The sequence below is a fragment of the Calidris pugnax genome, unplaced genomic scaffold (assembly GCF_001431845.1).
Source record: "Calidris pugnax isolate Ruff unplaced genomic scaffold, ASM143184v1 scaffold102, whole genome shotgun sequence".
Taxonomy (NCBI): domain Eukaryota; kingdom Metazoa; phylum Chordata; class Aves; order Charadriiformes; family Scolopacidae; genus Calidris; species Calidris pugnax.
In genome coordinates, this window is record NW_015090846.1 from 3,491,854 (window position 1) to 3,518,037 (window position 26,184).

At 49.2% G+C, this 26,184-nt stretch overlaps 1 protein-coding gene across 1 annotated transcript; it reads left to right on the plus strand.

Annotated features, from left to right (window-relative positions):
• The first annotated feature begins 1,709 nt into the window (after positions 1–1,709).
• OLFM1 (olfactomedin 1) lies at positions 1,710–21,650 on the plus strand. The gene is made up of 5 exons (XM_014942917.1): positions 1,710–1,882; positions 7,264–7,419; positions 9,885–10,104; positions 16,658–16,764; positions 19,887–21,650. Exons 1-5 carry the CDS (start codon positions 1,832–1,834, stop codon positions 20,559–20,561), a joined length of 1,209 nt encoding a protein of 402 aa, XP_014798403.1. The 5' UTR covers positions 1,710–1,831; the 3' UTR covers positions 20,562–21,650.
• Positions 21,651–26,184: the final 4,534 nt, after the last annotated feature.

Consider the following 26,184-nt stretch of genomic DNA (forward strand, 5'->3'; position numbering starts at 1 on the left):
GAGATGCAGGGCCGCCCCCCCCAAAACTCCGGGTGATGGAGGGGGGAGCATCCCTTGCAAAGTGCATCCCCCCCCAGGAGCGGGGTCAGGGCGGTGTGGGGCCGGGGGGGCTGGCAGGAGATGGGGAATTGGGGTGGCGATGAGGGGAGCACCTCTTTTCTTCTCTTTCACTGGGGTTTAGCCATCACTAGCCCCGGGCTGGGGGTGACCCGGGTGTCCCCCCCCCCACCCCGCTATGTCTTCAGCCAAAAAGGGTGGCAAAGTTTCCCTCGGGGCTGGGGGAAGCAGGTTGGGACAGCGGGTCCCGCAGGGATCTCATTTCGCTTCCCTGCCTTGAATCAATGGTCCTTAATGGGATGGAAAATGCAGAGGAGAAGTTGCGGTTTATGGTGGTGCTGGTGGTGCCGTATGTTTCCTGGGTGCTGGGGGGGGATTGCAGGGGGGGGGACTGCTACTGTGCCTGGTCTTGCCACTTTGGAAATGGCTGAGAAATCCAATCCTTCTGTCTCCCCTTAGCAGGGAAAAAAATGGGCACCTTTTGCCTCCAGGCTGCATGCTTGTGCCTTCCAAAAGAGCTCACCTATTCCAGCTCTGCTGGTTCATGTAGTGGTTCTGCTGATTGTGAATGAAACTGAGATTTATTATTTTTTTTTCCAGTATTACCGGGGATTATGAGACTCATTTATTATTAGGGTTTTGGTTTTTTTTTTCGGTTGTTTTAGCTAGAGAATCCAATTTTTGGTCTGTCCGCCCAGCCGTCTCTCTCTGTGTGTGCCTGTCACCGTGGGTGTTTGCAAGGTTATTTGTAATAGCTCGAAATAGTAGGAAGAACATTTCCCTTCTGGTTGGCAAAACGGTGGTACCTTCAAAGTGATGGGAGGCCGAATTGTGATTAAATAATGTATTTTGCAAAGTACTGGGAGATCAAAGGAAAATTAAGATCAGAGAGGTTGGGAGAGCACAAGGGGCAGGAGGGGGGGCTGGGGAACGTGCTGTGTTTGTGGTTGGGCTCCCTTTCCATGGTGTGTCCTGGAAGCTCAGATGGAGGCACTGATGGACCCTCTGGACCACATCCCCTCTTTGCCGGCGTGCTTGGCAGGGCTGGGCACCAGGCTTCCCCTGCCCGGGGACCCACAGAACCTTTGGAGGGAGATGGTTGTCTGGTGGACCTCCTCCTCCCCAGGAGAGTCTGCCAGAGGAGAGGAGAAACAGAATTCCTGGTGTCCGTTTACTCAGAAGCGCTGATTTTCCTGCTGCCGGATCTGGGCGAGCTCTGCAGAGGCACGTTGACTGCTGCTCAGCTCTCAGCCAGGGCACCCCGTCCTCACTGGTGGCTCGGGGACATCCTTCTCACGCTGTCAAGGAGAAGACAAGTGCTTTGGGCAGCGGGTTCCCCACCCCGATACGCTCCGTGCCTTACAGCTCCCTCCAGCCCTCGCTGCTCCGTGGCTCTCCTCGTGTCCACACGTCCCCACTCCTGTTTCCTTCTCGCTTCAGCTCTCACTCTCCTTTTCAGACCCTTCTTTTATATGTCCCCAATCCATATTTTTGCATCACAAGTGAATTTTGCCAGCTGGGCCCTTCAGAGGAGCCTCCCTCCGCTTCCAGCGCGGCTCCGGTATCTGCCACCTCCATCCTGCTTCCTTCCCTCAGCCCCCATCACCTCCCACCCCCCTGCCCTGCCTTCCCCCCAACCCCGTTTACTTAACCCCTCTTTCCCTGTGTTAATTAGGTGTTGCCTACCAACCCAGAGGAAAGCTGGCAGGTCTACAGCTCTGCCCAGGATAGCGAGGGACGTTGTATATGCACAGTGGTGGCACCTCAACAGACGATGTGCTCGCGTGATGCCAGGACAAAGCAGCTGAGACAACTATTAGAAAAGGTAATGGTCTGGGAGAGGTGGTTTGGTTTGGCATGATGTTGGGGGTAAAAACTGGAGTGAGCTGGGCTGAGCCTTGGTTTCCAGGGAAGACAGACCCCTTGGCCAGCCCTCCCGTGCCATAGCTGTCCCCACGCCGCAGTCGGGAGGTAAATCTCTGATGCCTTTCTGAGGGCACAGAGGAAAAAGAGACTGTGGCCTAAGGCCAGGTTAAAACTGCTGAGATCAGAGCAAAAATATTGAACCACATTGCTGGAGAAAGAGGAAAAAAAAAAAAATTAAAGAAAAAATATGATGTCATTTACTCGTTCTTTTTCATTATGTTAACACAAGCGGTTTCAAAGGATGAGGCTCAACAAGATGAGAGAAGATAGAATTAAAAGCCCAAAGCCCGTGCATTCCTAGCCAAGCTGATATTAAAAAGGTCGAGAGAAACAGTACAAGCTGTCAACATCAAATAGCGCAGAAATGACAGTTAGTGGTTTTCTTTCTAATGTTGACATCCACTTGATTAGTTTTTAATAGTCTGCTGTCCGAAGAGATCAAAGAATCTCATTAGGGAAACATTCCTGATAACAAGAAATTTTCCAGATAATAGATTTCATTGAAGAAATGCTGTTTCATGTGAAACGGTGCTCTCCTCTTTAAAATAGAAGTGGACTCCTGTGCTGGATATGTAATTATCCCTCATGCCCTAATGCTATGTTGGCATGGGTGGTGCATGGCAAAACAATTTTCATCCTGCTGCTGTTGGGAAGTCGATGTATTAGTCACTCATAATAATATTAAACCTACACTTAACTGATTTTTTTCTATGCGATAAGGACAATAAAGTGAGGCGGGAAACATTTAGCCCTAAAACACTTCTTTTGGTATGTCGGAGGCTTCTAAAAATAATCCCACTCCAGCTTTTATTGCTCTGAGCAGTAGCAGCTCTGGGTCCAGCAGCACATTTGCCTGAGAGGCAGCACGGGGTGTATTAGCAGCTGACACGGGCGTCTGAGAGCCGTGGTGTTCCCAGAACTGCTCCTGTGCATTAAACAAGCAGGATTTGACCCAATGCCCTCTGCTAATGGAGGGGGGGGAGCTGGGCACAGGAGACCTGGGCTAACATCAGTTCCCGTGCGGAGGGTGTAAGCGCTCAGTGATTTATTTATATTTTTTTTTTTTTCTTTTTTTCCCCCTTATGCAGCTCTGCGGCTGCCAATGGGTAAAGGGAGGGAGGAGGGGTATTTCAAGGCGTGTGTTCTGGGGATTTGTTACCTGCCTGCTGATCTGCCTGCGTCTCACCCCTCCGCTAACCTCCACGAAACCCCCAAAATAAAGAGCAGGCTCTTAGTGCCAGCCATCTGATCTTGAGGAAGGCTGAAGTGATAATCCCTTGTAGGAAAATGCAACCGCAGGGAAGAGCTTCCAGCTTCCCGGGAAGGATTGCAAACCCCAAAAATTCCTTCCCCCATCTGACATTTTAACTCGAGCTTTGTGATGGGGGGGGAAAACTCCCAGCTCCCGGTTTCTCTCTGCCAGCAGATGAAGAAGCCTAATGTGTCAAAGAGGTAATTGGGTTTGGATTTTCAAAGGAGAACACCTGACAGTCAGCTATGGAAATAATAAGGTGTTGCTTTTACGCATAAGCTGCATTTGTGTGTGTGTGGGGACACAAACTGATTACAGCATCTTCCCTGAAAATCTCTGCGCGGAGGCTTCAGCAGCAGAATGTACTTGGAGGCTCAAAGCTGCCAAGACCCCGTCTACCCTCAAACACATGGGCACAGGCACACGCAGAGGAACTGCAGTTCATGCTGTTTGCAAGTGAATCCTGGGCACCCCGTCAGCTGAAGGAGCTGAGGGAGGGGAGGGGAGCCAGGGCCGCTCGCCACCGCACAAACTGTTCAGCCCGTGGTTTGCCACCGAGGTGTCTGAGCTCATCTTTGGCTGGAGCACACGGAGTCCTTCCAGCCTTATATGTGTCAGGTGCTGAGTCCAGATCCTGGACTGAATCCAGACCAAGACATCACCTAAATCCTGTTCATAAACAGATTATGTTTTATCTTCAAACGGATTTTTTTTTTTTTTTTTCTGGCCCTGTTATCCGGGAGGACTTCCTCCTCTGATGGTTAAACCATTTTTGGTTTCCTGCCAGTTCTTACTCTTTGCCAGCACTGATTTCCAGATTAAACAGTTCTTTCTGTTCCTTTGATATTCACTCCGAGGTGTGTGTAGGGAGGACAGTGACATCTCTTCTCAGCCTTCGCTTTGCCTTCTACAGACCTTAGGAGGTGAACTTCTCATGTCCTGCTCCATCGGCTGAGTCCATCTCTGCTAATTCTTCCTGTAGACCATGAAAATCTCCCTTAAGATGCCTCATGCTATTGCTCCACCAGTTTGTCCAGCTTCCCAAAGCTGAAGATTCATCCCAGTTCAAACCCCAAAGATGATCTTAGAACATCCCTTTCCAAGGCTGATCCACAGGGAAGCCTGAGCAGGGTTTAAACCATGGCTTTGGCTGTATAAATCTCAGTAGGGTCATCAGGCCAATATTGATTCTCTGTTACTCTGGTTTAGTTCTGAAACAACTCTGTGTCAAAGAAGGTGACAAGAACAGCGCTGGAAATCTCGTTTGCATCAATTTTCTATTTCAAATGCTAAAATTAACTCTTTTCCCCAAGACAATCGCAGGTATCTCTCTCCCATTAGCTTGATGGAAAATGAGGTTTCACGTTGAGAGCGCGTGCTCTGCCGATGGAGGCAAAAAGCATTTTAGCTGATGTTTGAGGATGGTGGTTAATGGATGAAGCTGAGGGAATTTGAGAGACAGTATCCTTCAGTCTCGGTTCATTAGAGCACTTATGTACATGCTTAAGTTTAAGCTACGAACAGTCTCATTGAAATCTAATCATGTGCCAAAGTACTTTGCTGGATCAAGGGCTTAATATGCTAATGAAGGAAAACAAGTAGATCTTCAGCTGGTGAAGCACGCAGAGATCAGGAAGGATGGAGGCTGACTTTTTACAAGTCTGGCCAGGATCTTGCCCGGTTGAAAACAATATGGGCAACAAATAGCAAGAGTCTGGGCTTGTAAAACCAATTCCCCAAAATAGCACAGCAGCTAATTTTAGGCGTCTGGGTTTAGAGACATGTGAGGAGGCTGCTTTCCTCTGCAGTCAGGGGAGAGGCAGACTCCTCCAGCGGTGATTCAGAGCAGGAGCCTGAGCGAGATGCTCTGATTCATTTCCTAGCGGAGTCTGGCTCTCCCTCCCCACCATCCAAGAGGCAGCATAAGGACCCCACCCCTGTAGCCTTGCTCAGCCCCTGCAGGGTCACATAGCAGCACATCATTACAGAAATGCTCTTTTCTAATTACTTGCAGCTTGGCCTTTAATTGGGGGCAAGCATTAGTGGAAAAAATAAGATCAACTTGGTACGATCCCTAGAAGTCATTCCTGTTCCAACCCATTGGAACAACCCTGCTGTGTACGTACAGCATAGACTGTATTATCAGAGTCAAAAATATCTGCGGACCAGTCATACTTGTCCAAGACTTCACTTCTCCTGCCTCAGGGTGGAGAGAGGTCTTCAAACTCCTCCACATCCAGCCCAGGTAAATTAGCACCCAACCGTGTCCGCTGAGAGCTCAGGTACCCTGGGGGAGGCACAGCTAAATGGGAGCTCAGGTTTGCTCTTTTCTTCTTCCAACCAAGAGGGTCTTGTTCTGCCCTTCCCTGCTCCTCACACCTCCCCGAGCAGGCCCTTGGTGGCTGTCAGGATGGGTGCTGGTTCCTCTCTGGGTGATGTGTTGGGACTCGGAGACTGAAAATAGCTTCACCTTTGCAGAGGGAGACCACGAGACCCCCCCGGAGCGGTTTTACTGGTTGTACAAAATGTTTCCTGGCTGTTGGCCTTTGAAATACAGGTTGTCCATACATTTTTAATAGTTCCCTGTAATAGTCTTCTTGTCATCGTGCATGAGCAATGGGCGTTTTGATCCCTTCGGAGATGCAGCCGCCAAAGTTGGGCCTTTGACCTATGCTGGTTTCAGCAAGTAGCCCCCCGAGACCCGGCTGCCGTGGGGGTGTCCCCACCATCCCCACCTCGCGCTGTCACTCGAGGTAAGTCACAGCAGCCCCAGTGTCATTTGCTGGAGGCAACGTTGGGCTTGCACCATTCCTTCTCCCTCCTTGCCCTGGCTTTGGCGAGGACGGACGGAGACAGGAGAAGATATGGCAGCATGGACAGGCTGTGGGATGTGTTTGGGAGCGGATCTGCGGGGACGGTACTGGCTGGGGTTTGGGTTTTTGGCTCAGACACCCACAGCTGAGGAGACTTGGCCCGGGATGCTGTGAGCGGGGGCCCTGACGCAGCAGACAGGCCTCATCCCTCCCGGTGCCGACAGTCGCATGGCTGGGGCAGGAGGCTCTGAGGTACCAACCCTGCTACGAACACCACCACCGTCCCGGATGCAAAGACTTCATGCAAATTACACCCACTGCTTAATGCTAAACAGGTGCTGAGGTGCCTGCTTGAGCCAGAGCTTCGTTTCCCCTCTCAGAGATGGGAGAAGGGAATATCTTAAGAAATCGGATGGCAGCCAGCCTTCAAAACCAGGTCAGCCTTGCTAGCGTTTCCCTTCCTCTCCTTACACCTTCAGTGCCAGCAGCTCTCTTATTTTTTTTCTCACCATGAGCCCAGCCAACCCTTCTTGCATCATCCCTTCGGCGGGGCCAGATGGGCGCTGCCCGGGGATGCGGCACCAAGAAAAGATGCCGACGCGGCGCATCCTCCCGAGCAGGGAGGGACCCGGGGGGGGCCAGGACAACACACACCTCAGCCCCCCCCCCCCTACAGCACTTTCCAGCTCCGGGATGCCCTCTCTTGCAGCTGGGTTTGTTGTGGCAGCTGCTGTATAAACAGTCGGGCTGTTGGGATAATGAAGGTTTTACTGGCTGGGAGTAAAGTTTGCACTCAGGCAATCAGTAAGTGTCACTTGCGTGCGTGGAGAAGTGATAATGTGCACCTCGGCAGAAGCCTTTCTGGTAGTCAGATGTGCTTCTGCTCTGCTTAAGAGCCTCTCCTCGAGCGGTGGCAGGTGCCACCCCAGCCTCTCAGAGAGGCCATCGAGAGTGACGCCTTTTAGCCTTGACTACAACCCTTATTTGCATGTGTGATTGTTAAATTATTCTCCGCAGCGCGGCAGAATAAATGTTTATGAAACCAATTTGCTCTGTTTTAGAGCACGAGGGACGTAATACTCTTGATTAACCGGTAAATAATGCACAGGCTGATTACCCTTTAGCTTTGCTGGCTGTGGAGGACAAGGTCAGCGTCCGGCGTCGGGGTGTGAGTGGGGGAAGCACCTTCTTAACGAGTCCCTTCTCGTTTGACAGGTGCAAAACATGTCCCAGTCGATAGAGGTGTTGGACAGGCGGACCCAGAGAGACCTACAGTACGTCGAGAAGATGGAAAACCAGATGAGGGGACTGGAATCCAAATTTAAGCAAGTGGAAGAAAGCCACAAGCAGCACCTGGCGAGGCAGTTTAAGGTATGTCCTCTCTCCAAACCACTAACGAAGCCGTGGCCAGGGATTTCGTGGGGTGGCCCTGCTCCCCAGAAGCTCACGTAGCTGTTTAACTGGTCGTTGCCACCCATGAGTTCCATCCTGTCCAAAGCATGGCCAGATCTGGGTTGTGGCATCACATCCTTGGCCACAGTACATTTTTCTATAGGGTAAAAGCGTAAATCTCCGCCATGAACCTCCTTGGGTGGCCCAACCAGGGCAGGGTAGGATTGCTCCATGAGAGGGGAGACCCCGGGGCAGCTGAGGTCAGGGCCACCCAAATTTCCCTCCTGGGCCAGGCAACCCTTCCCCACACCGTGCCCAGAACCCAATTTTCTTGAGAAACAGCAGGAGCTGGGGCTCCATTCCCATTTCTGCAGAATGTGGCAAACCCCAGAGGCTGGCACCAAACCACTGCCCTCCTGGGGCTGGTTGTAGCATCAGGGCAATCCATCAAACAAATCAAACCCCTCCCAAAAAAAAAACACCCAAAATACTATTGCAGCTGTCCTCGGGCTGGCAAACTGCACATCTCAAGGATGCACAAACGTCCAATTTAGAAATAATGTTGTTGGCAGCAGCGCCAGCACCTTCTGATGGATTAGACCCGTTTTGTCCTGGTGTCACACCAATGAGAAGTGAAGATCTCAGCCTTTTAAATGAAGCTGTCGTTGAGAGCAGTGGTCAAACTTTCAAGAACACGACTGAGAACAAATGAAATTGCCAAAAAAGAGGCTGTCAGCAATATTTGGAATCTTAAATTTTAGTAATGCTTTGGATTAATAATAGATAGAAAAAACAAATTGACAGGAATTCTAGTGAAATCTGGGGATGTTTCGGCTCAGCCACCCAGCTGATTCCCTTCCTCGTTTTCAGGCAGCTGCCCAGCTGGCTGGTGTTTTAAAGCAGGAGCTTTGAATTGATAAATTAAATACTGAAATAGCGAGATTACATCATAAAAAGCTGGGAAGAAGGTTCTTAAAACTTTTCACCAACTCCACCTCCTCCACCCCCTATCTCTGGTTACCGCAGGACCCTAAATTTAGCTCCGTGATCTGGATGTGAGGATCATCTTTCTGATTTAAGCATGAGTTTCTTTTTTTTTTTTTCTTTTTTTTTTTTTCTTTTATTCCCTCCATTCAATGAGTTTAATCCTCCCCATTGCCTGCCTGGGAGCTTGCACCGGGAAGTGCAAGTAAATCAGAAAACAAATATATTCCCCACGTTCCTGCAAAACAGCAGGAGGGAAAGCTTCTTGACTTAAATAGGAGGGGAGATGGGAAGGGAAGAAATGAGGCTGAGGACCAATTTCTGATCCCCATCACCCCCGAGCTGCTTCAGCAGCAGCAGCAGCAGCCAGATGTCACAGCCCTTGGCCACTGTGTGATAGTTTAAGCAGCACCAGGTATACGGTGTATACTCACATGCTTCATTAACGGGTAGGTGCATGCATATTTATGTCTTACTCATTAGCTGCTGGAGCAAAGCATCTTCAACAAAATGCTGCATACCGTGCCTTTAAACGAGGCCTTCATTGAATTTAAAAATAATAATTAAAAAAAAAAAAAAACTTTGTTTCTGCAAAAGAAATTTGATAACAGCTTTGATTTTTATGTTCTTTAGAGCATGCCTAAAAACAGTAAGGAATTTTTTGTCTAATTTGCTGCCAAAGCACCATTTTAAATAACAGCCACAGCATTTTGTTTCTGCTAATGCCAGCATTAAAATGTGAGTGGTTTGGAGCTCTTGTGTTTTGTTTTCTTTTTTATTTTGTTTTTTGGTTTTTTTTCTCTTTAGTTCCGTAAGAGTTATTTGTCTATGAATGGCTATCTATATAAGGCAGGTTAGTGAGCTAGATCCTCAACAGTATTTCATTTTCTTGCTTACAGGGCTAACTTAAAAGCAAGTTTTTTCAATGCTGCAGTGACTGAAGAAGCAGTTCACTCCCATGTAACCATGAAAAGAGGGCCACAGAGCATTTTGCACCATGCATTTATTTTTTTGATTATTTTCCAAATTAGCACCATATCTCACTAAGGAACCTTGAACCACACAACCGAGATCTTCCTTTGCATGCAATTGTAGATGCATTTCATGAATAGTTTGAAACCCTTGTCAATGCATATATATCTTATTTTATTTTATTTTTTGGAAAGAAAAAAAAAAAAAAAGAACTCTTTGTGTATGTGATCTGAAGCATGTAACCCTAAGATGTTGCATTCTAAAAATGACAAATAAAGGCCTTTCCCAAATATTTTGGTGTTCTGCAGCCTGTTTAATATGTTCTTTCCAATACATCATTTGGACCAAAAATAATAATTAAAATAATTTTAATGATAATAATTGTGGGCTATGAACATTGCACTCACGTAGGAAGCAACCAGGTCAAGGCAGAGTGTTGCAGATTTTTGCACGCATAGCACTGAACCAAGCTTATTTTAACCTTGCAGGCAATAAAAGCGAAAATGGAGGAACTTAGGCCTTTGATACCAGTGTTGGAAGAGTACAAAGCCGATGCCAAATTGGTATTGCAGTTTAAAGAGGAGGTCCAGAATCTGACGTCAGTTCTAAACGAACTCCAGGAAGAGATTGGCGCCTATGACTACGAAGAGCTTCAGAACAGAGTGTCAAATCTTGAAGAAAGGCTTCGTGCATGCATGCAAAAATTAGGTAGGCTCAGACCAACATGGTGGCACTGGCTAAACACCATCGATGTCAAACCACCCATCCCGTCTGGAGGCAGAGATGCTAAGGCTGGACATCTCCCCCCGCCCCCTCCCCGGGCCTGGCCTGGTTGGAAAGGGATGAGCTGGCACAGCCGGGTTTGATCCTGTAAATATTTATGCTCTGAGTAACATTAATCCCAGGAGCAGTCCTGCTGAGGATTACTCCCGTGACCGATGTTCCTCAAGGTGTAAATGCTTCAGGATCGGGCCCTGGGCTGGGCATGTGACTTTTTTGCAGTGTTTGCATAAGCGGGTGGCGAAAAGTGGGTGAAATGCAGGGAAATGCTGCCTGTGTTGCCCCCGGGCAAATATCGCTTATGCAAAGCAAACACATGCACCCCTTTTGCTTCTGCATCCGTGGCCGATCCCGCATCCTGGCTGGACCTGGCGCAGCAGCAAAGGTCTCTGCACACCCCTTGGAGGTGTGTGTGTGTGTGTGTGGGCTGTGACTCGGTTTCCCTTTTGGGTTTTTGGGGTTTTTTTGTGGTTTTTTTTTTTGTTTCCCCTTCCCTTTTGCATCTTGCAAAATCCCCCCTTGAGAAGAGCATGACGGGGCGGGTTCGCGGTTTGGTCCGGACGATGCCGTGCGCAGGATGGCAACCCTCCCCAGCTCTCCCCTTCCCCAAAGAACTGGGGTCTCCCCTTCCCCCAGGGAGCCCCCCCCTTTCCATCCATCAGGCCAAGTAACCAGCGGTGCTAAAAACCCCAGAGATTCATCTGGAATCTCGTTCGGAGAGTATTAATTAACCAAAGCCGGTGGGTCCGTTGTGGGGAGACACAGCCGGAGCTAAACCCCAGGGTCTGACCCCAAACTGGGGGTGGAGAAGGGGGGAAGGAGGGCACTGCCCCCCGCGGCGGCGGGGGATCTCCCCCCGGTTTGTTGGCCTCGCTCTGGCTTGATTTAATTTCTACTTACATTATTGACTTTCTCGTTAAGCAATTGAGATAATCTAAACACATTAACTGCTCTGCAGTCTGTTTTGGTAGCACACATGAAATTACACTCTCAGGTAACTTCACGGCGGATCAGATCTCTTCTGAGCACTTTATACCCTTGGCCAAGGTAACGCTTTGTTTCTCTCCTCTCTCTGCTGGTGGGATTGCTTTTGTTTGTTTCTAGATGCCTCCACGAGCAGCTCCCTCCCCTGTATTTCCCTCTCCCTTCCCACATCCCTCACCAGCTGCCTCTGGCTGGAAATCTGGGAGAGTGAATTTCCGTGTAAACCTGGATGCTCACAAGTAGGAGCGTGCAGTGAGGTTCCCCCCGGGGCTGCCCAGGCAGTAGGTATCACCCCCCCATCCCTCCCCCCCCAGGGCAGGGCCTGATTTCTCATTTATTAACGAGCACTGCTGTGCCCAGGTTTGGTTGGGGGGCAGGAGGGGCTGAGGCGAGTTGTGCCATCACTTTCTGTGGTTCCTCTCCTCTCCTGTGCTAGTCTTCGGGAAGGCAGCAGGGTTTGGGGGATGACAGGGATGTCCTCACCCACTGGGATTTCACCCCGAGAGCTTAATGGGGCCAGAAATGATTGAGATTGTAATGACTCGGTGCTTTCTGTGTTAGCAATACCTAATACCTGGAGAGTTACCTCCTGGGGACCATATGGACATCTCGGGAATGACAGTCCTGTGGTGGGTAAGATAAGAAAGGGTGGAGAACAGGTCCAGGAGCATCTGGTTGACCAAGGTCACATTGCACACACTCCCCCCCGGCAGCCCCACACCCCCAGCACAGGACAGCTCTGTCCTGGGAATGGCTTTTCTCATTCCTCCTCTGCCAAAGGCAGAGACGGGTGAGATGAGAGGGAGGGATCCGCTGGCTTCATCCGTAGTCTTCAGCCCATCTCTTGAAGATGAGGAAGAGCTGTGTGTGATAGGGAGAGGGAACAGCAGCAGGACCCTGGATTCAAGTCTGGGCTGTAGAAGTGCTTTTCCCAGGGATGGTTGTTTAAACAAAACCATCCTGGTCCTCTCCAGCTGTCCTTGGTGGAGCTGCCCAGCCCAGGATGACCTACCAGAGCCAGGGAAGCTGTGATGATCCTCCCACAGACCCTGGGCTGACTTTAGGAAGTAACTCACAAACCATTCAGGCCTCCAAAAAAAGATTTTGGAGAGCTCCTAGACCCTTAGCTCCTTCTGCTCTGGGCCAGGTCCTGGCTCATTGCATTCCCCCTCATGCTCAGGTCCTCCAGCTGGGACATCCACCCAGTAGCTCAGGTAAGACTGATGGCCAGCTCTTGCAGGCAACATCTTCTAGAAACTTTTGGGGTTTATTTTTTCAATTTTTCCAAGGTTTTATTTGGGCTTTTTGGCTGTGCCCCTTCTTTCTCCTCTTCTCTCTGTGACCGTGGGGGTCAGGGCAGCTTCTCTGCCTCGGGGTGTTGCAGCACCCCTGGGTGCTCATGGAGGAGGAGGCTGAGTGTCTCACAAGGGTTCGCCCGGGAGCGTTTCCTCCTCGCCCAGGAGGGTGATTTATTTGGTCACTTAACAGCAAACAGCACGGATTGAATTTCCAATGTTGTTTATCGCTCCGGAGTGTAAACCAGTGAAAATGGTAGTTAATTGAGTTAAATTCGGATAACAACCTTCCAGGCACTTTGCTGCCTGGTTGCTGAGGATTGCTGTTTGCTGCAAATTACCTGCTCAGAGGGATTCACTGACGTTTCAAGTGGCATGTTTCGGCTTAGATTTGCTCCTGTGTGGGCCAGCAACGCCGCTCACCCAGTGGGTGTTCGCTTCCCAGAGCTCGGGGTGCAGCTTAGAGCTCCCAGGATGGGACCAGGGACCTGCTGCAGTCACCAGGGGAGGAGGGAAGGGGAGGGGATGTGCTCTGTTCCCACCTGGTTCTCCTCTCCCCATCCCCCGGGAAGCACTGATGCTCCACAGGGCAGCAGCGTTTTCCTTATACAAGGTCCTGTTTTGCATTTTGGGCTTCCTAAGCGTTATTGATGGATCAATAGTGAAAACGCTTCCTGACCCTGGCATGTGTGTGAAGGGAAAAAAAAAAAAATCAATGATGGCACGTTCAATCTGTTATTCTGTTTACACTCTTAAAGATCACTATTTATACAGGGATTTTAACGTTTCCATTAATGTTCCTAAGAGAGGAGCCTTGGAGGAACGGAGAGGTTGTCACTTCTTGATTCGAGGGGGAATTTCACTCGGCTGTGCCCTGCCAGCTCCTGTTTGCCTGATAGAATGAGCTTCCCCCGACTCTTCCACAAAATCCCAGCCCACAATCCTAGTGCAGAGACGGGGACAGAGCCCTGCCATCCTGTCCCAGCTGGATTTTGGGATGGAGGGGGCTCCCGGATAGGGGATAGAAGCGAGGGCAGGGCACAACCCAACCACTGGAGCCCCATTCCCACTGGGGAGGGCTGGGACCGGGATGTGGGATAGGGATCAGCCCTCGGTTTCCTGGGAAGCCCCAGCAGGGAGGGCACTGGGCTGTAGAAGAAGGAGCCCCAGCAGAACTACTGAGTCCAGGAGGAGATGGTGCTGGTGTCAACGTGGTGGTTGCGTTGGTGGATGAATTGCTGCTGAGCCGCTAACCATCACTTGTGGGCTGGGCTTTAGGAGAAATATGGAGCGGGGGTGTTAGTGTCCTGGGAGGATGGTAGCAGTCGGTTTAACTGGCTGGAGGAAAGTGTGTCTTCTCCTGCTGGAAAATTCCTCGTGTGGCTGGAGGAAGGGGCTGTGTGCGTGGAGGTGGTGTTTCAGTGCTGCTCTGCCGAGGTCGGAGGCGGTTGGCTGGGTGAGCCTGGAGGGTCGCTCGGGAAGAGGCTGATTTGGGCTGTTTTCTAGGAACAGGGACACACCGGTCCCCACGGGCCAGGAGCCTGAATAGTGCTGGGGAAACTGGAGTGAAAACAGATCCTCTGAGCATGTCCCAAAAGGGGCTTCTCATGGGCTTCCTCTGTGTCGTGGGCTCAGGGATGAGCACCAGGTGATATTCTCCTCTTGTACCTTTGTCCCTGAGTGGCTTGAAATGCCCCCAGTGTCCCACGCTCCTGCCATCCCAACAGGAGAGCAGTTTTGCTGTGGAAGGCTCAGCACCCATGGGTGCTGGGCTGCTCAGGGCTGCAGGGAGGCTTTTCTGGGCAATCAAGCAGCAGCTTTCAGGGAATCACAGCCAGGGCTTAAAAACTCCCCTGTGAGAGTCAGTAGGGTCTGATTAAGGGAGGACTTGGGTGTCTTGGGCTCCCTCCCCAGCTCTGCTCCCAACCCACCACCCCACGCTCAGCTCCTCACCCACAGAGGAGAGCACTGGTGAGACTGGTGGGTGCTTTGGAGCTGCTGCTTTGGGCTGGAGTGGAGGGAGTCACAAGAATCCTGTCTTGTGAGCTGCTGCTCTGAGTAAAGCTGTGACATGTCCAAGGGAAGCAGTAGATGACAAGAGTCCCCTCTACCCCCAGTAGAGTAAATCTTCCTGCTTTTACTGATTGCCAGCCCCACAGAAATGGGGAAAAACCTGATGGTGTTTGGAGCATGGCTCGGGTCTCATGAGGAACAGATGAATGAGGGTCACAGAGGCTGTAGTTGTCCATCCCTGGGTAGAAAACCCATGAGACGTGCAGGGAGCCAGCTCACTAAGGGCCTTAAAGGATCCATTTTAAACTTTCCCCCCAGCATCTGAAGGCCTTTGATAGATTTACACCAAGAAAGAAAATACTTTGCCCTGTGTAAGAGCAACCCTTTTGCATTGCTGAAGAGCTGTTGTGAATGTGCCTCCAGCTAAATGTGTATGTGATGCAGCCTCAACACTTGCAAACAACACTGGTTTACCCTTATCAGCTGCTGCTGCTTTTCTGTTTTTTTACCTTTTTTTTTTAATCAATGGGCTTTTATACAACCTTTCTCTCCAGGGAAATGGAAGGAAGGAGATAAAGTGACAGCAATGTAGGGCTGCGATAACAGAAGGCAGCGCTGAGCAGATCTGTGATTAGAGGAAGGCTGGTCCTCTGCAAGGGGAATTTGCAAGACATTAAGGATTTATTATTTTAACCCGTTGCATCCCTTTGTCGATACCTTGCTCTCCTGAGCTGAGAGGGTTTGAATGCATCAGGCAAATTCCAGACCTCGTGTCTCAGTGAGGCCAGAGAAGCTCTCTGCTTCTTGGTGGGATCTCTCTTTATCTGTTTGTTGTCTGAAGGCTGTGGGAAGAAGGATGCTCCCTCTGCCCATGTCATGCTGGTGCATATCAAGAATATCTTCATCAATTTTATGCCCTGGGCTAAGGTGACCCCTTTGCTCAGAGCTGAGGTAGGTGGATGTGTCCCATGGCCGTAGTCAGGAATATACAGGGCAGGTGAGACCAGACTAAGGAGAGAGGCAGCTCAGAGATATTGCAGAGTGTACGTGCTGGAAACATTCCAGGTCAGGTTGGACAAAGATCTGAGCAACCTGATCTAGTTGAAAATGTCTGTACTCAGGCAAGTTGGACTCAGTGGTCTTTAAAGGTCCTTTCCAACCCAAACTATTCTATGATTCTCTGATTCTAGTCAGTGATTTTGAGCAGAAGGACCTTGTCCTGGGCTGGCAGAGCTCCACACGGGTTTCAGCAGCACCTCTGTGGGCTCTCAGCTGCATCCCCAGCCCTGGGGGGATGCTGGGTTCAGTGTCAGGGGAAACAACCATGGAAGGGGACAAGCTGCCAGTGCAGGGAGTTGGGGAGAGAGTTGCCACTGCTTCATCTGGTGTTCAGGGCTTAAAAACACAGCCAGGCACTTAGCTGGGCTTGCAAATGTGTTGACATGGAATCAATGGCATGAAATGAACAGTGTGGAGCTCCTAAATATGCTTTAAAACCTAGCTGGTAGCGCTGCACGGGTGCAGGTCCCTGTCGTGGTGGTGCTGAGTCTGGGCAGGATTCCCGGGGGGGCTCCCAGGGGACCCTTGGGACACCCCACCTCCTGCCGTGGTTGGGTTCCTCTCCCGGAGCTGGAGGTTGGTGAATTCATTAGTGTCTGGTGGCTGGTAGAAGCCAGTAAATGTTTTTTGCAAGGAAGAGATTTATATTGCATATAATTTCCCACTTTGTCTTTTTTTTTTTTTTTTTTTTTGTTTTGCATAACCTGTAACAAATGCACTTTTCCAGCAGGGCTGGAGTAGACACGTCTGTCTTTTTATCTTGGCTGCACCCTCTCTGTTACAGCAGAAACGAGCAGAGCTGCTCAGCTAATTCCTCCACCTGGCTGCTCGACCCCGGCTCACTCTGCTCATTTTCTGTTCCAAGCTTGTTTTCTTGGGGGCAGCGTGATAAGGAGAATTGTTATTAAGAGGCACAAAACAAACAAAAGCAGCCGACAGTTGTTCCCCGGCCTAATTACCTCTAATTAAAGAAAACCAGAGCTGCCCATCAGCGGGGGGGAGAGCGGTGTGGGTGGTGGCTGGCTCTGGTGCCCCTCATCGGGGCGTCAGGGCTGGCTGGCGAAGCCCCACGGCCACAGGAGGTGGTGGGGGTGTGATGGGGTGCTCACCAGCCTTGCACTCTCTTTCAGCTTGTGGCAAGCTGACGGGAATAAGTGACCCGATCACAATTAAAACCTCGGGGTCCAGGTTCGGATCGTGGATGACGGACCCTCTCGCTCCCGAGGGAGAGAACAAGGTAAGACCGCGACAGCGTCGTTCCTGGGTTCCCACCTCCACCCACGCGGCTGAGGTCTCTGAAGACCCATTACATGCAAGCACCAAAGCCCTGTGAAACCTGGGGAAGGTTCTAATTCATCTCAGGGGGCTCTGCTGAGCTCCTCTGCAGCGGGAGGGGGCGGAGGATCCCGCAGGGAGGGAGGATGAGGAGGGGGCTGAGCAGGGCAGGTGAAGCTCACTGCAGTGAGCGTGCATGATCTCAGAAGTTCCAACTCAAGCTCTGTAGGGAAAATTCAAATATTGGGTTTCTCATCTGGGTTTGGGGGCCAGGAGGGATCTGGGGCTGAGCAGAGGGGTCTGTGGTCCCAGTCCTTGCTGCTCTTCTACTGCCAGTGCCTCCAGTAACTTCATCCGACTGCATTTGTCCTCCATCCTTGTTGTGAGGAATTAACTGACTGCAGCCAGAGAGAGATTTGTTTTGCTTTGTTTTGGTCTTTTTTTTTTTTTCCATTCAGACCATTCAATTTTGATCCCAAGGAGGTAGGAGGCCAATAACTGGCTGAAAATCAATCCAGGCTTCCCATGACTGATGGAATGGAAAATATCTCAAGTGTTTGCTGAGGATTTGCAGGCAGCAAAACAAAACAAAAACCACAGAGCTTGGCTGTGTGGTAATTCCCTCCTGCATGCAGCATCCTTCATCAAAGGACGAAGGCACCAGCAAGGGCTGTATCGTGGCAGCTATTTTGAGAGTTTTGCCCCGTGATCAGTTTTCTGTAGCTGAGAGAGGATGAGGGATGCTCCGGAGAAGCCATCCCTGGGGGTGACTCCACTGGCCCATGGATGTGCAGCAATGAAGCTGCAGTGACTTGAGATGTCAGGCTCTTTCCCTCCAGCAGCCAACTGGTTGGCACTGGTTTCCCAATACACCACCTCCGTATTCTACAGTTGTTAAACAAAATTTCACCTGTAGCCCCAATAAGATCTTAATCATGGAGTGAGATGAGAAGTCTTTACCCACATCACATCTTGTTTTGCTCAAGAGAGGGGACAGATTTGTCCCCTTCAGGCTGTGTTTGCTGCATCCCTTGGCGCTAAGATGATTTATACATCTGTGAGGGAAGAGTCAGGTCTGTTGCAGCTGAAGCTGGTTGATCAAATGCTAAAGATCTTTCCATATCTTCAGAGAGTTTTGTCTCAAACCAGTATTTTTTAATATTTTTATTACCCTTGCCTTTTTCTGCAGTGTATTTTTGTCGTGAGAGTAGACAACCAGTTTTCTCTGGACGGTAGCTCAAGCTTCACAAGTGTGGATGTGTATATAATACATAAATCTACTGTGAATTTTATTAGAAACACACAATTAAGTGAACTTAATGAGCTGCCCAGCAGAGTGGGGAACAGGATGGGGAGAGATGGCCAGTTTATCATACGCACCTTATGTCACCAAGCCCCAGGAGGTGTTTGGTGGTTTGGGTGGTCATTTGTTTGTGTCATGAAATCACTGAACACAACTGGGGGAAACTGGGGGTCCCGCGGGAGCAGCCCAGGGTGAGGCAGTGAGTGGATTGACGGGGATGGGCAGGAGGAGGTTGCTCAAAGCCAGCCGGTGTGATGGGACGGTGCTCTCCATCAAGCTCTGCTGCTCCAAAGCTCCAAATGCTGGTGGGTCCTGGCACCTTGCAGCCCCAGCGTGATGCTGTGGCGTTCTGCTCTTCTGGGCTTCTCTTTGTCTCTCTAAAAACTGACCACAATGCATTGGCATCTGTAATTTTTTAATACCAAAGAGTGAAATGGGAGCAGCACAGAGACAATTGTTTTTCTGGGGTTTGGTTTTTGTTTTTTTTGTAATTTCCCCAGCTGGTTTAGTTGAAGGTGGGCATTTAATTAGGTGAGGAATGCTCTCCAGCACCAGGTCTGACGGCAAAAGCTTTCCCAGGCTGCAGGCTCTTCTCTGTCTTGGACACAGGGACGTGTTTTTCCCTGGTGCTTTTGCAGCCACCCTCAAGCCCACAGTGGAGGTGTGAAGGTCAGGGCCATCTGCCACACGTCCGTTCTCCACCTCTGCAGTGTTCCCAGGGAGGTCACGATGGAGGGCTTGAAGTTCCCCACAAAGTTTTTGCTCAGCCTTGCAAATCCAGCAGCCAAAAGCAGTTTATGTGCACACACCATGTGGAAACGTGTGTCTTCTCTCCTGAGGGACCCCAGGGACAACCATATTGCAGAGACAGTACCATCAGATTTAGCACAAGAAGTTTGCACTACAGCGTTACCCAAATCTGCGCCCTTAAAGGCTTCCCTCTTGCTATTTTAATTTACTTTTTTCCTCTTTCCTGAAGAGTTTCCAGAGAAAGCAGCTATCTTATTTTTAGGCAGCAACTGCATATGGAATGTCACTCACTGGATGGATATTTCTCCTTGGTATTAACTGCACAGCTTTGTCATTTGCCTCCGAATTGGTTTCATATGACAAAAGCTTTTTTTTTTACGGAGTCTAGACAGTGTCCCTAGTGAAGTAGCACTTAAATGATGATCTGAAACCTCTCCCCCATCCACCGATAGCGAGATTTTGATGTCTTTGTCTCTCATATTTTAGCGGCCTTGGTTTCAGCTTTTGATGCAGAAGTGTGTGATTTTAAAACCAATATGGACTTTGCCTGAATTTCTTTGACAATGAGCGATTGCATCCCTCACTTCTGCATGCCAAATTAATGGAGTTCTGTGCAGCAGCTGCTGTCATTCACCGAGTGCTACCATGACAGGGCTTACGGGAAACATAAGCAGCATCAACATAATGTGCTGGGTTTAGCCAGGGGAAAAGATGGTAATTGCCCTCTGGAAGGACAATGTCCATCACACAGCGCTCCCAGGGAACCTCTTCAGGTCCCAGGTTCCTGCAGAAATAGCAGGTTACCCCCCAGGAAATCTTTGCTGTTCAATTGATTTCTTGGCTGATTTGGGGGTCCAAAAATTGGGTTTATTTCTGGGCATAGGTAGCAGGTATTGGAACACATCATTTTCCAGCGGGTTGGATTCCTTGCTCTGGATTTCACTCCCAGCTCAGTTTCTAGGATGATGTGTGAAGGGCTCAGCTGGGTCTCTGCTGTTTTCTAACCCCACGTGTTTCTGTTGCTCGCCCAGGTCTGGTACATGGACAGCTACCACAACAACCGCTTCGTCCGTGAATATAAATCCATGGCAGATTTCATGAATACTGACAATTTTACCTCTCACCGTCTCCCTCACCCGTGGTCGGGCACCGGTCAAGTGGTCTACAATGGCTCTATCTATTTCAATAAATACCAAAGCCACATAATTATCAGGTTTGACTTGAAAACAGAGACCATTCTCAAGACACGCAGCCTGGATTATGCCGGCTACAACAACATGTACCACTACGCCTGGGGTGGCCACTCGGACATTGACCTCATGGTGGATGAGAACGGGCTGTGGGCCGTCTACGCCACCAACCAGAACGCGGGCAACATCGTCATCAGCAAGTTGGACCCCAACACCCTGCAGAGCCTCCAGACCTGGAACACCAGCTACCCAAAACGCAGCGCCGGGGAGGCCTTCATCATCTGCGGCACCCTCTACGTCACCAACGGCTACTCAGGAGGCACCAAGGTCCACTATGCCTACCAGACCAACGCCTCCACCTACGAGTACATCGACATCCCCTTCCAAAACAAGTACTCGCACATTTCCATGTTGGACTACAACCCCAAGGATCGGGCCCTCTATGCCTGGAACAACGGGCACCAAATACTTTACAATGTCACCCTCTTCCACGTCATCAGGTCTGACGAGTTGTAGTCCATCCTTGTTTAGAAACTGATTTAGAGGGAAAAAAAAAAAAGGGAAAAAAGGGAGAAATGAATTTAAAAAAGACCACAAACTAATATCAAGGAAACACACTTTAAATAAGTAAATATATAAACAGCTGCCAAAATTAAGACCAACATCATGGAGGATTATTCAGCATAAACCTGACAGATCAGCATTACCTCTACATTTCTAGAAGTCTGGCCCTGTGTTATAGACTCATGAGTAACCATGTACTTGCAGCTGGAACTGCACTTAAAGAACCACTTAAGTTTGGGGTTTTGTTTTGTTTCTGTTCCGATAGCAAACCTAGAGTACATCCTAAAGAAGTAAGGCAATGACTGTTGAAAGTTTATCCTTGGGAGACTCGCTCTCTTCTGTCTGTGGGTTGCATGGACATTTTTCCCGACATCCCGGTCAGCTGTGATGGATGTGTGATTTGTATTTCTAAGCAGAACAAGCTGACCCGTGAGGAGTTCTCGCTGTCTGAACAAGACCTATCACAGGTTAGTTTTTCTTCGCCTTCCATTGCAGCTACTGTCTCTCAACTGTGTTCTTGTCACTTAGATTAACTGTGCTGAGACCCGAAGTAGCTCATGGATCTGTGTCTTAGTAACTATTAAACACGATGGTTTAAGTATGTATTATGAACAAGTTGTTGTACCCATATTGTTTGAACTTATGTATTCAGCAAATATATTGTATAATGTATGTCTGTTATTTACCAGAGGTGGCAAAACTTTGTATGTCCAGTTTATGCAATGAATGTTGTAAATGCAATGATGTAGTTTGGATTAATAAATGATGGTTTTGTTTCTAAAAAGAAAAAAAAAGATCAGTGTTCACCCTTATACACAGATAACCAATTTCATGTTGATAATTACAAGAATATTCTCTTACTGTTATACTATCTACATAGCATTATGGTGGTTGGAAATAGCTTCTGTGGAAATTCTGTGGCGTCAGATTCCCACGGGAAGCCCTGTTTATGGAAGTGTGAAAGTAATTAATTTTTTTTAAGAGGAAAACTTTGTACTATCCACAGTTATCTAAGGAACAATAAAAATATTAGGAGACTTCCCTGCTTTGTTTATTGTCTGCTCTCTACAAGTGACTAAGGGAGGGATTCTATCAGGGAGTGGAGCCACAGGACAAGGGGTACCAGTTTTAAACTGAAAGAGGGGAGATTTAGATGACATATTAGGAAGAAATTCTTTGCTGTGAGGGTGGTGAGGCACTGGAACAGGTTGCCCAGAGAAGCTGTGGCTGCCCCATCCCTGAAGGGGTTCAAGGGAAGGTTGGAGGGGGCTTGGAGCAACCTGGTCTGGTGGGAGGTGTCCCTGCCCAGGGCAGGGGGTGGCACTGGGTGATCTTTAAGGTCCCTTCCAACCCAAACCATTCCATGGTTCTATGACAGGACCCATCCTGCCTTCACTTCCCTCCCAAGGCCCCCACTGAGCTGGATCTGGTGGGCAGCTGGGCTGCCTGGTACCCATGGAAGCTGCAAAGGGCTTGCTCTGGAGTCGTTAAATCGTTGTCGCCTCCTTCCCAAACTGAGAAGCAGGTGATGGTGTTTAGCACCACCAGGCATGAGGGCTTTTCAGCCAAGTGGTATGTGAACAGCTATATTCACTGATGAGGTTCAGCCTTTGAGCTCGGCAGATGGATGCATTAGGGCCCTCGGAAGGAGCGTGGATCACTGAGGTCAGGAAATTGAATATAAGCAATTGGCGACTGCTGCAAATTGCACATATGGATTTCAACCTCTCGGCCTTAGCAGAAGGTCCCTGCTGGGCTCTTCAGCAGGAGGGGAAAGAAAAAAAAAAAAGTGGTGTAATGTGGTTTCCCAGAGCTGGATTAAACCACAAGCAACAAACAATCCTCCACATGCAGATACTCGAGCTGGTTACACAGGTTTGAGATGCTGCTGCCCTGTGTCAGCACTACTGCTCGTATGGAAATGCTGGCTGCATCCAGAATGGGGACAGCTCTCTGAGGACTCGTTTCTGAGCTACAGACCATATTTCCAAGGCTCTGGATTGCCAGGTTTGTGGAGATCTTTGATATTTAGCAGTGGGTTTCCCTCCAAGAAGCGAAAAAAGGGGGCTAGACACCCAGGGTGTAATTGGCAGCAGTATTGATCTTCAGCGCACAAGAGAAATCTGTTGAGCCAAAAAGCTGCGAGGCACCTGCAGTCATTTCTATTTAATTAATGCGTCGCTTCAGTGCAAATTCATTTAAGGGGGGCATGTTGTTTTTGTAAGATTTAGAGCTGGATCCAGGGATGGCTGCAATCAGCGGGAGGGATGCTGGTGGCTACAGGAGGGGCTGGGCTTTCGCAGCCAAGCGACCCCGTTCAGGCACATCAGCGTGATTCTCCCTGCACATCTTGCTTGAGTTTTGAATCATGGCTGTTGTCAGCTGCACGACACGCCAAATTGCTTTTCGGTGCAGATTATTGTCCCGGCAGCTGGGTTTTGCATTCTCTCCTTTCCCTCCCGCTCGCCAGCCGTGGAGCTCTGCTGATGGCCCCAAGCACCAGACGGTTCCTCTCTGAGACCTCCGCAGGTGGTCACGGAGATCATCCCAGCCAATCTGCCCGTTTTTTGGGGAGATGTTTCAGGTAGATGCAGCACATGGCAGGGCACCACCCCAATGTGCCAGCAGCCCGGCCAGGCGCGCCGTCGCACCGAAGCACCGCCTTGTGCCAAATTACCCAAAGTAAGCTCTGTCATTAGGCAAGATTTGAGGACAAAAGAACACGTTTGCTTCAAAACATTGATCTGCAAAAATAAATTGAATTACAGAAAGGCAAAATAATGCTGTTTGCTTTAGGGCACAGCTACATTTAGATTCTAATTTTCCTAGTGCAATTCGTTTAAGACAAGACTCAACAGCACAAAATGTCCTTGAACGCAACAAAGACAGAGAAGCTTTTCTGTAACATGTACCCAAAGTTAATGAGATGAGCAAAGTGCTTTAAGGGGCGTACCTTTGTCCTATTTGCCTGTAGTGCAATATTCTATAAATGGATGCCATATGGTCATATACTTAATGGTATGTATTACTTTTCAAGTGGATGAGCCATTCAAAGACAAGTACGTCCCAGAGGATTGCTTTCTATAGCCTATGACTTAATTATTTGGTGCACGAGGCTGGTCCAAATTTAGTCACGGGAGTCAGCGAGTTACTTCAGAGAAACATCTGACCATGCTTTCGTATGTGGGTTTATGTGTTGTTAATATTTTATAAGGGATTAATTTGAAAGCACTATACTATGTAATTGTGAGGGTTTCAGTTCGACGCAGAAGCCAGGTTCTGCTACAGCTCCACCAGCTGTGACGAGTCCCAGCCCTGTGGCTGAGCTAGTAATTGTACAGATTTAATTTTGTATGTCATGACATTGCTGTGCTTCATCCTTTGTGGTTGGACTCGATGATCTCAAAGGTCCCTTCCAACCGTGAAGATTCTGTGATTCTGTAACGGAGCGAGATTTGTGAGTCAGCTGGTTCATACCTGCCTTGGGATGACTGGGGTGTCTGATGGGGTTTGCTCTGGTTCTTGCAGTTCACCAACCCATGGTCCTTTTCTATCCTTTGCTCTGAGACCACCCACTTCCCTGGAGCCTTCCTGCCCACCCCAGAGGATGCTTGCCCTGCTTTTGGGCACAGTAGGACATGGATGTGGCTACATGCCTCTGGACAGCCTGGCTGTGTGTCTGTCCCTGCACCTCCTCACCGTGACATTGCTGTTATTCTCCAAGGTGTGTGACTGGGTTTGTGTGAAGGGAGGGCCTGGCTTTTGGGGCTGAGATAGGGGAAATAAGGCTCATCCATCCCCCACTGGTGGGAAAGCCCATGGGGAGCCTCAGTGGGCTCTGAAATGCAGCTCAGAGCTGCGATAGCGCTTACGGACTGTCCCAGTGAATTAAATGAAGCTCGCTCAGCACCTGGCCTAAAACCCAGGCAGAAATACTGGCTGTTGCTTAGCATCATCACAACACCGAGAGCTAAAAATTTTCCTTTCTTCCTTTGCTGTTACTTCTCTGACCTTCATTAGTTCTGCAAGCGCTGAATGTAGAGCCCATATGGAGACAGTTATCATAAAAAAATGAATCCTGGCCCCTTAATTAGCTCCTCATTATCTGAGAGCTCCATATTGAAGCATTAAGATGTTGCAAAGCAATTTGTTGAGTTTCCAATTAAAACTTTTTAGAATTGTTGAGCCTTTTAATACTCTGTGTTTACAAATTGCCTTGGACCTACACCAATACACACATTTCCTTCACTAGGGAAATATAGCTGAGGAGCCCATAGTTATTAATATAAAATCCTTGGTTTTAATAAAGTCATAAACTATGTCAATGAAGCTGCTCTTTTTATACCTGACACAATAGAGATGACTCTCTCTGAATGAATGCAGAAGAGTAAGAATCATTAAGAGGGCAATTATGGGCTGATTTCTTAATAACTCCACTTTTACAGCACTGTAAAAACAAATGTACACATCCCTCTTTATATTAATTTACCCTGGATACGTTCCCACCAGATGATGGTAGGTGCCAAGACCCTCTGTTTTTGGAGGAGGAGGAAAGGAGTTAGCAGGGCTCAGCTCCTCCCAACATTGCAGGATCAGGCCCATCACGAATAAATAAAAACCAGATGGGCATGGATTATATTCCCTGTATTGCGCAAGCTGTTAGCTGGAGGAGTGCAGCTATTAGATAGGAACATAGAAGAAAAATAGGTCTCTTCTATGAAGCATGGGGCTGGGTTCCTTGGATGTGTCTAATGTCTGATCTACTGTGGTGGCCAAAAAAATGGGGAGATGGGTGGTCAATTGGCAAGCCCAGGGCTTGTTTTTTCCTAAAATCAACAGTCAGCATGAAGCGAGGGGAGCACCAATGTTTCCCTCAACCTGGAGAGGGATTAAATGATTTGCTTAAGACCTCTTAAAAAAGGGTCCCCACCTGGAGTGCTGCATCCAGCTTTACAGTCCTCAACACAGGAAGGACATGGAGCTGTTGGAATGGGTCCAGAGGGACACAAAAATTATCGGAGGGCTGGAGCACCTCTCCTATGAAAACAGGCTGAGAGAGTTGGGGTTGTTCAGCCTGGAGAAGAGAAGGCTCCAGGGAGACCTCATAGCAGCCTTCCAATATCTGAAGGGGCTACAGGAGAGATGGGGAGGGACTCTTTATCGAGGAGCGTAGTGATAGGACGAGGGGTAATGGTTTTAGATTGAAAAAGGGGAGATTTAGATTGGATAACCTGGTCTGGTGGGGTGTTGGAACTGGATGATCTTTAAGGTCCCTTCCAACTCTAACCATTCTATGATCTTCCCATCGCATCCGATGAGTTAAAGGAGTGATGCAGGTTTTCTGCAGCAGAACAGGCACCAGCGCCTGGAGCTTTAATAACCCCAAGCAGCTTCTTCCTCCTGCAAAATATTCCTCGGGTCTGCCAGGCCATTCATGGCCATTAAGAGGCTGTTGTGTAACCGTCACAGGAGGACACGTATCATCGAGGTACGTGGCTTTGGTGCTCAGCAGAGGTGTAGGGGGGATCGGTGCGAGCCGTGGCAATCAGTGCCGCGCCGAAGCCACCTGCGCTGG

Bases quoted from the DNA above. Each gene is read 5' to 3' on its own strand.
- OLFM1 (XM_014942917.1), top strand. From the start codon at position 1,832: ATGTGCTCGCGTGATGCCAGGACAAAGCAGCTGAGACAACTATTAGAA. The intron at 1,883-7,263 runs GTAATGGTCTGG...CTCGTTTGACAG, and splicing joins TGAGACAACTATTAGAAAAG to GTGCAAAACATGTCCCAGTC. The intron at 10,105-16,657 runs GTAGGCTCAGAC...ACTCTCTTTCAG, and splicing joins TGCATGCATGCAAAAATTAG to CTTGTGGCAAGCTGACGGGA.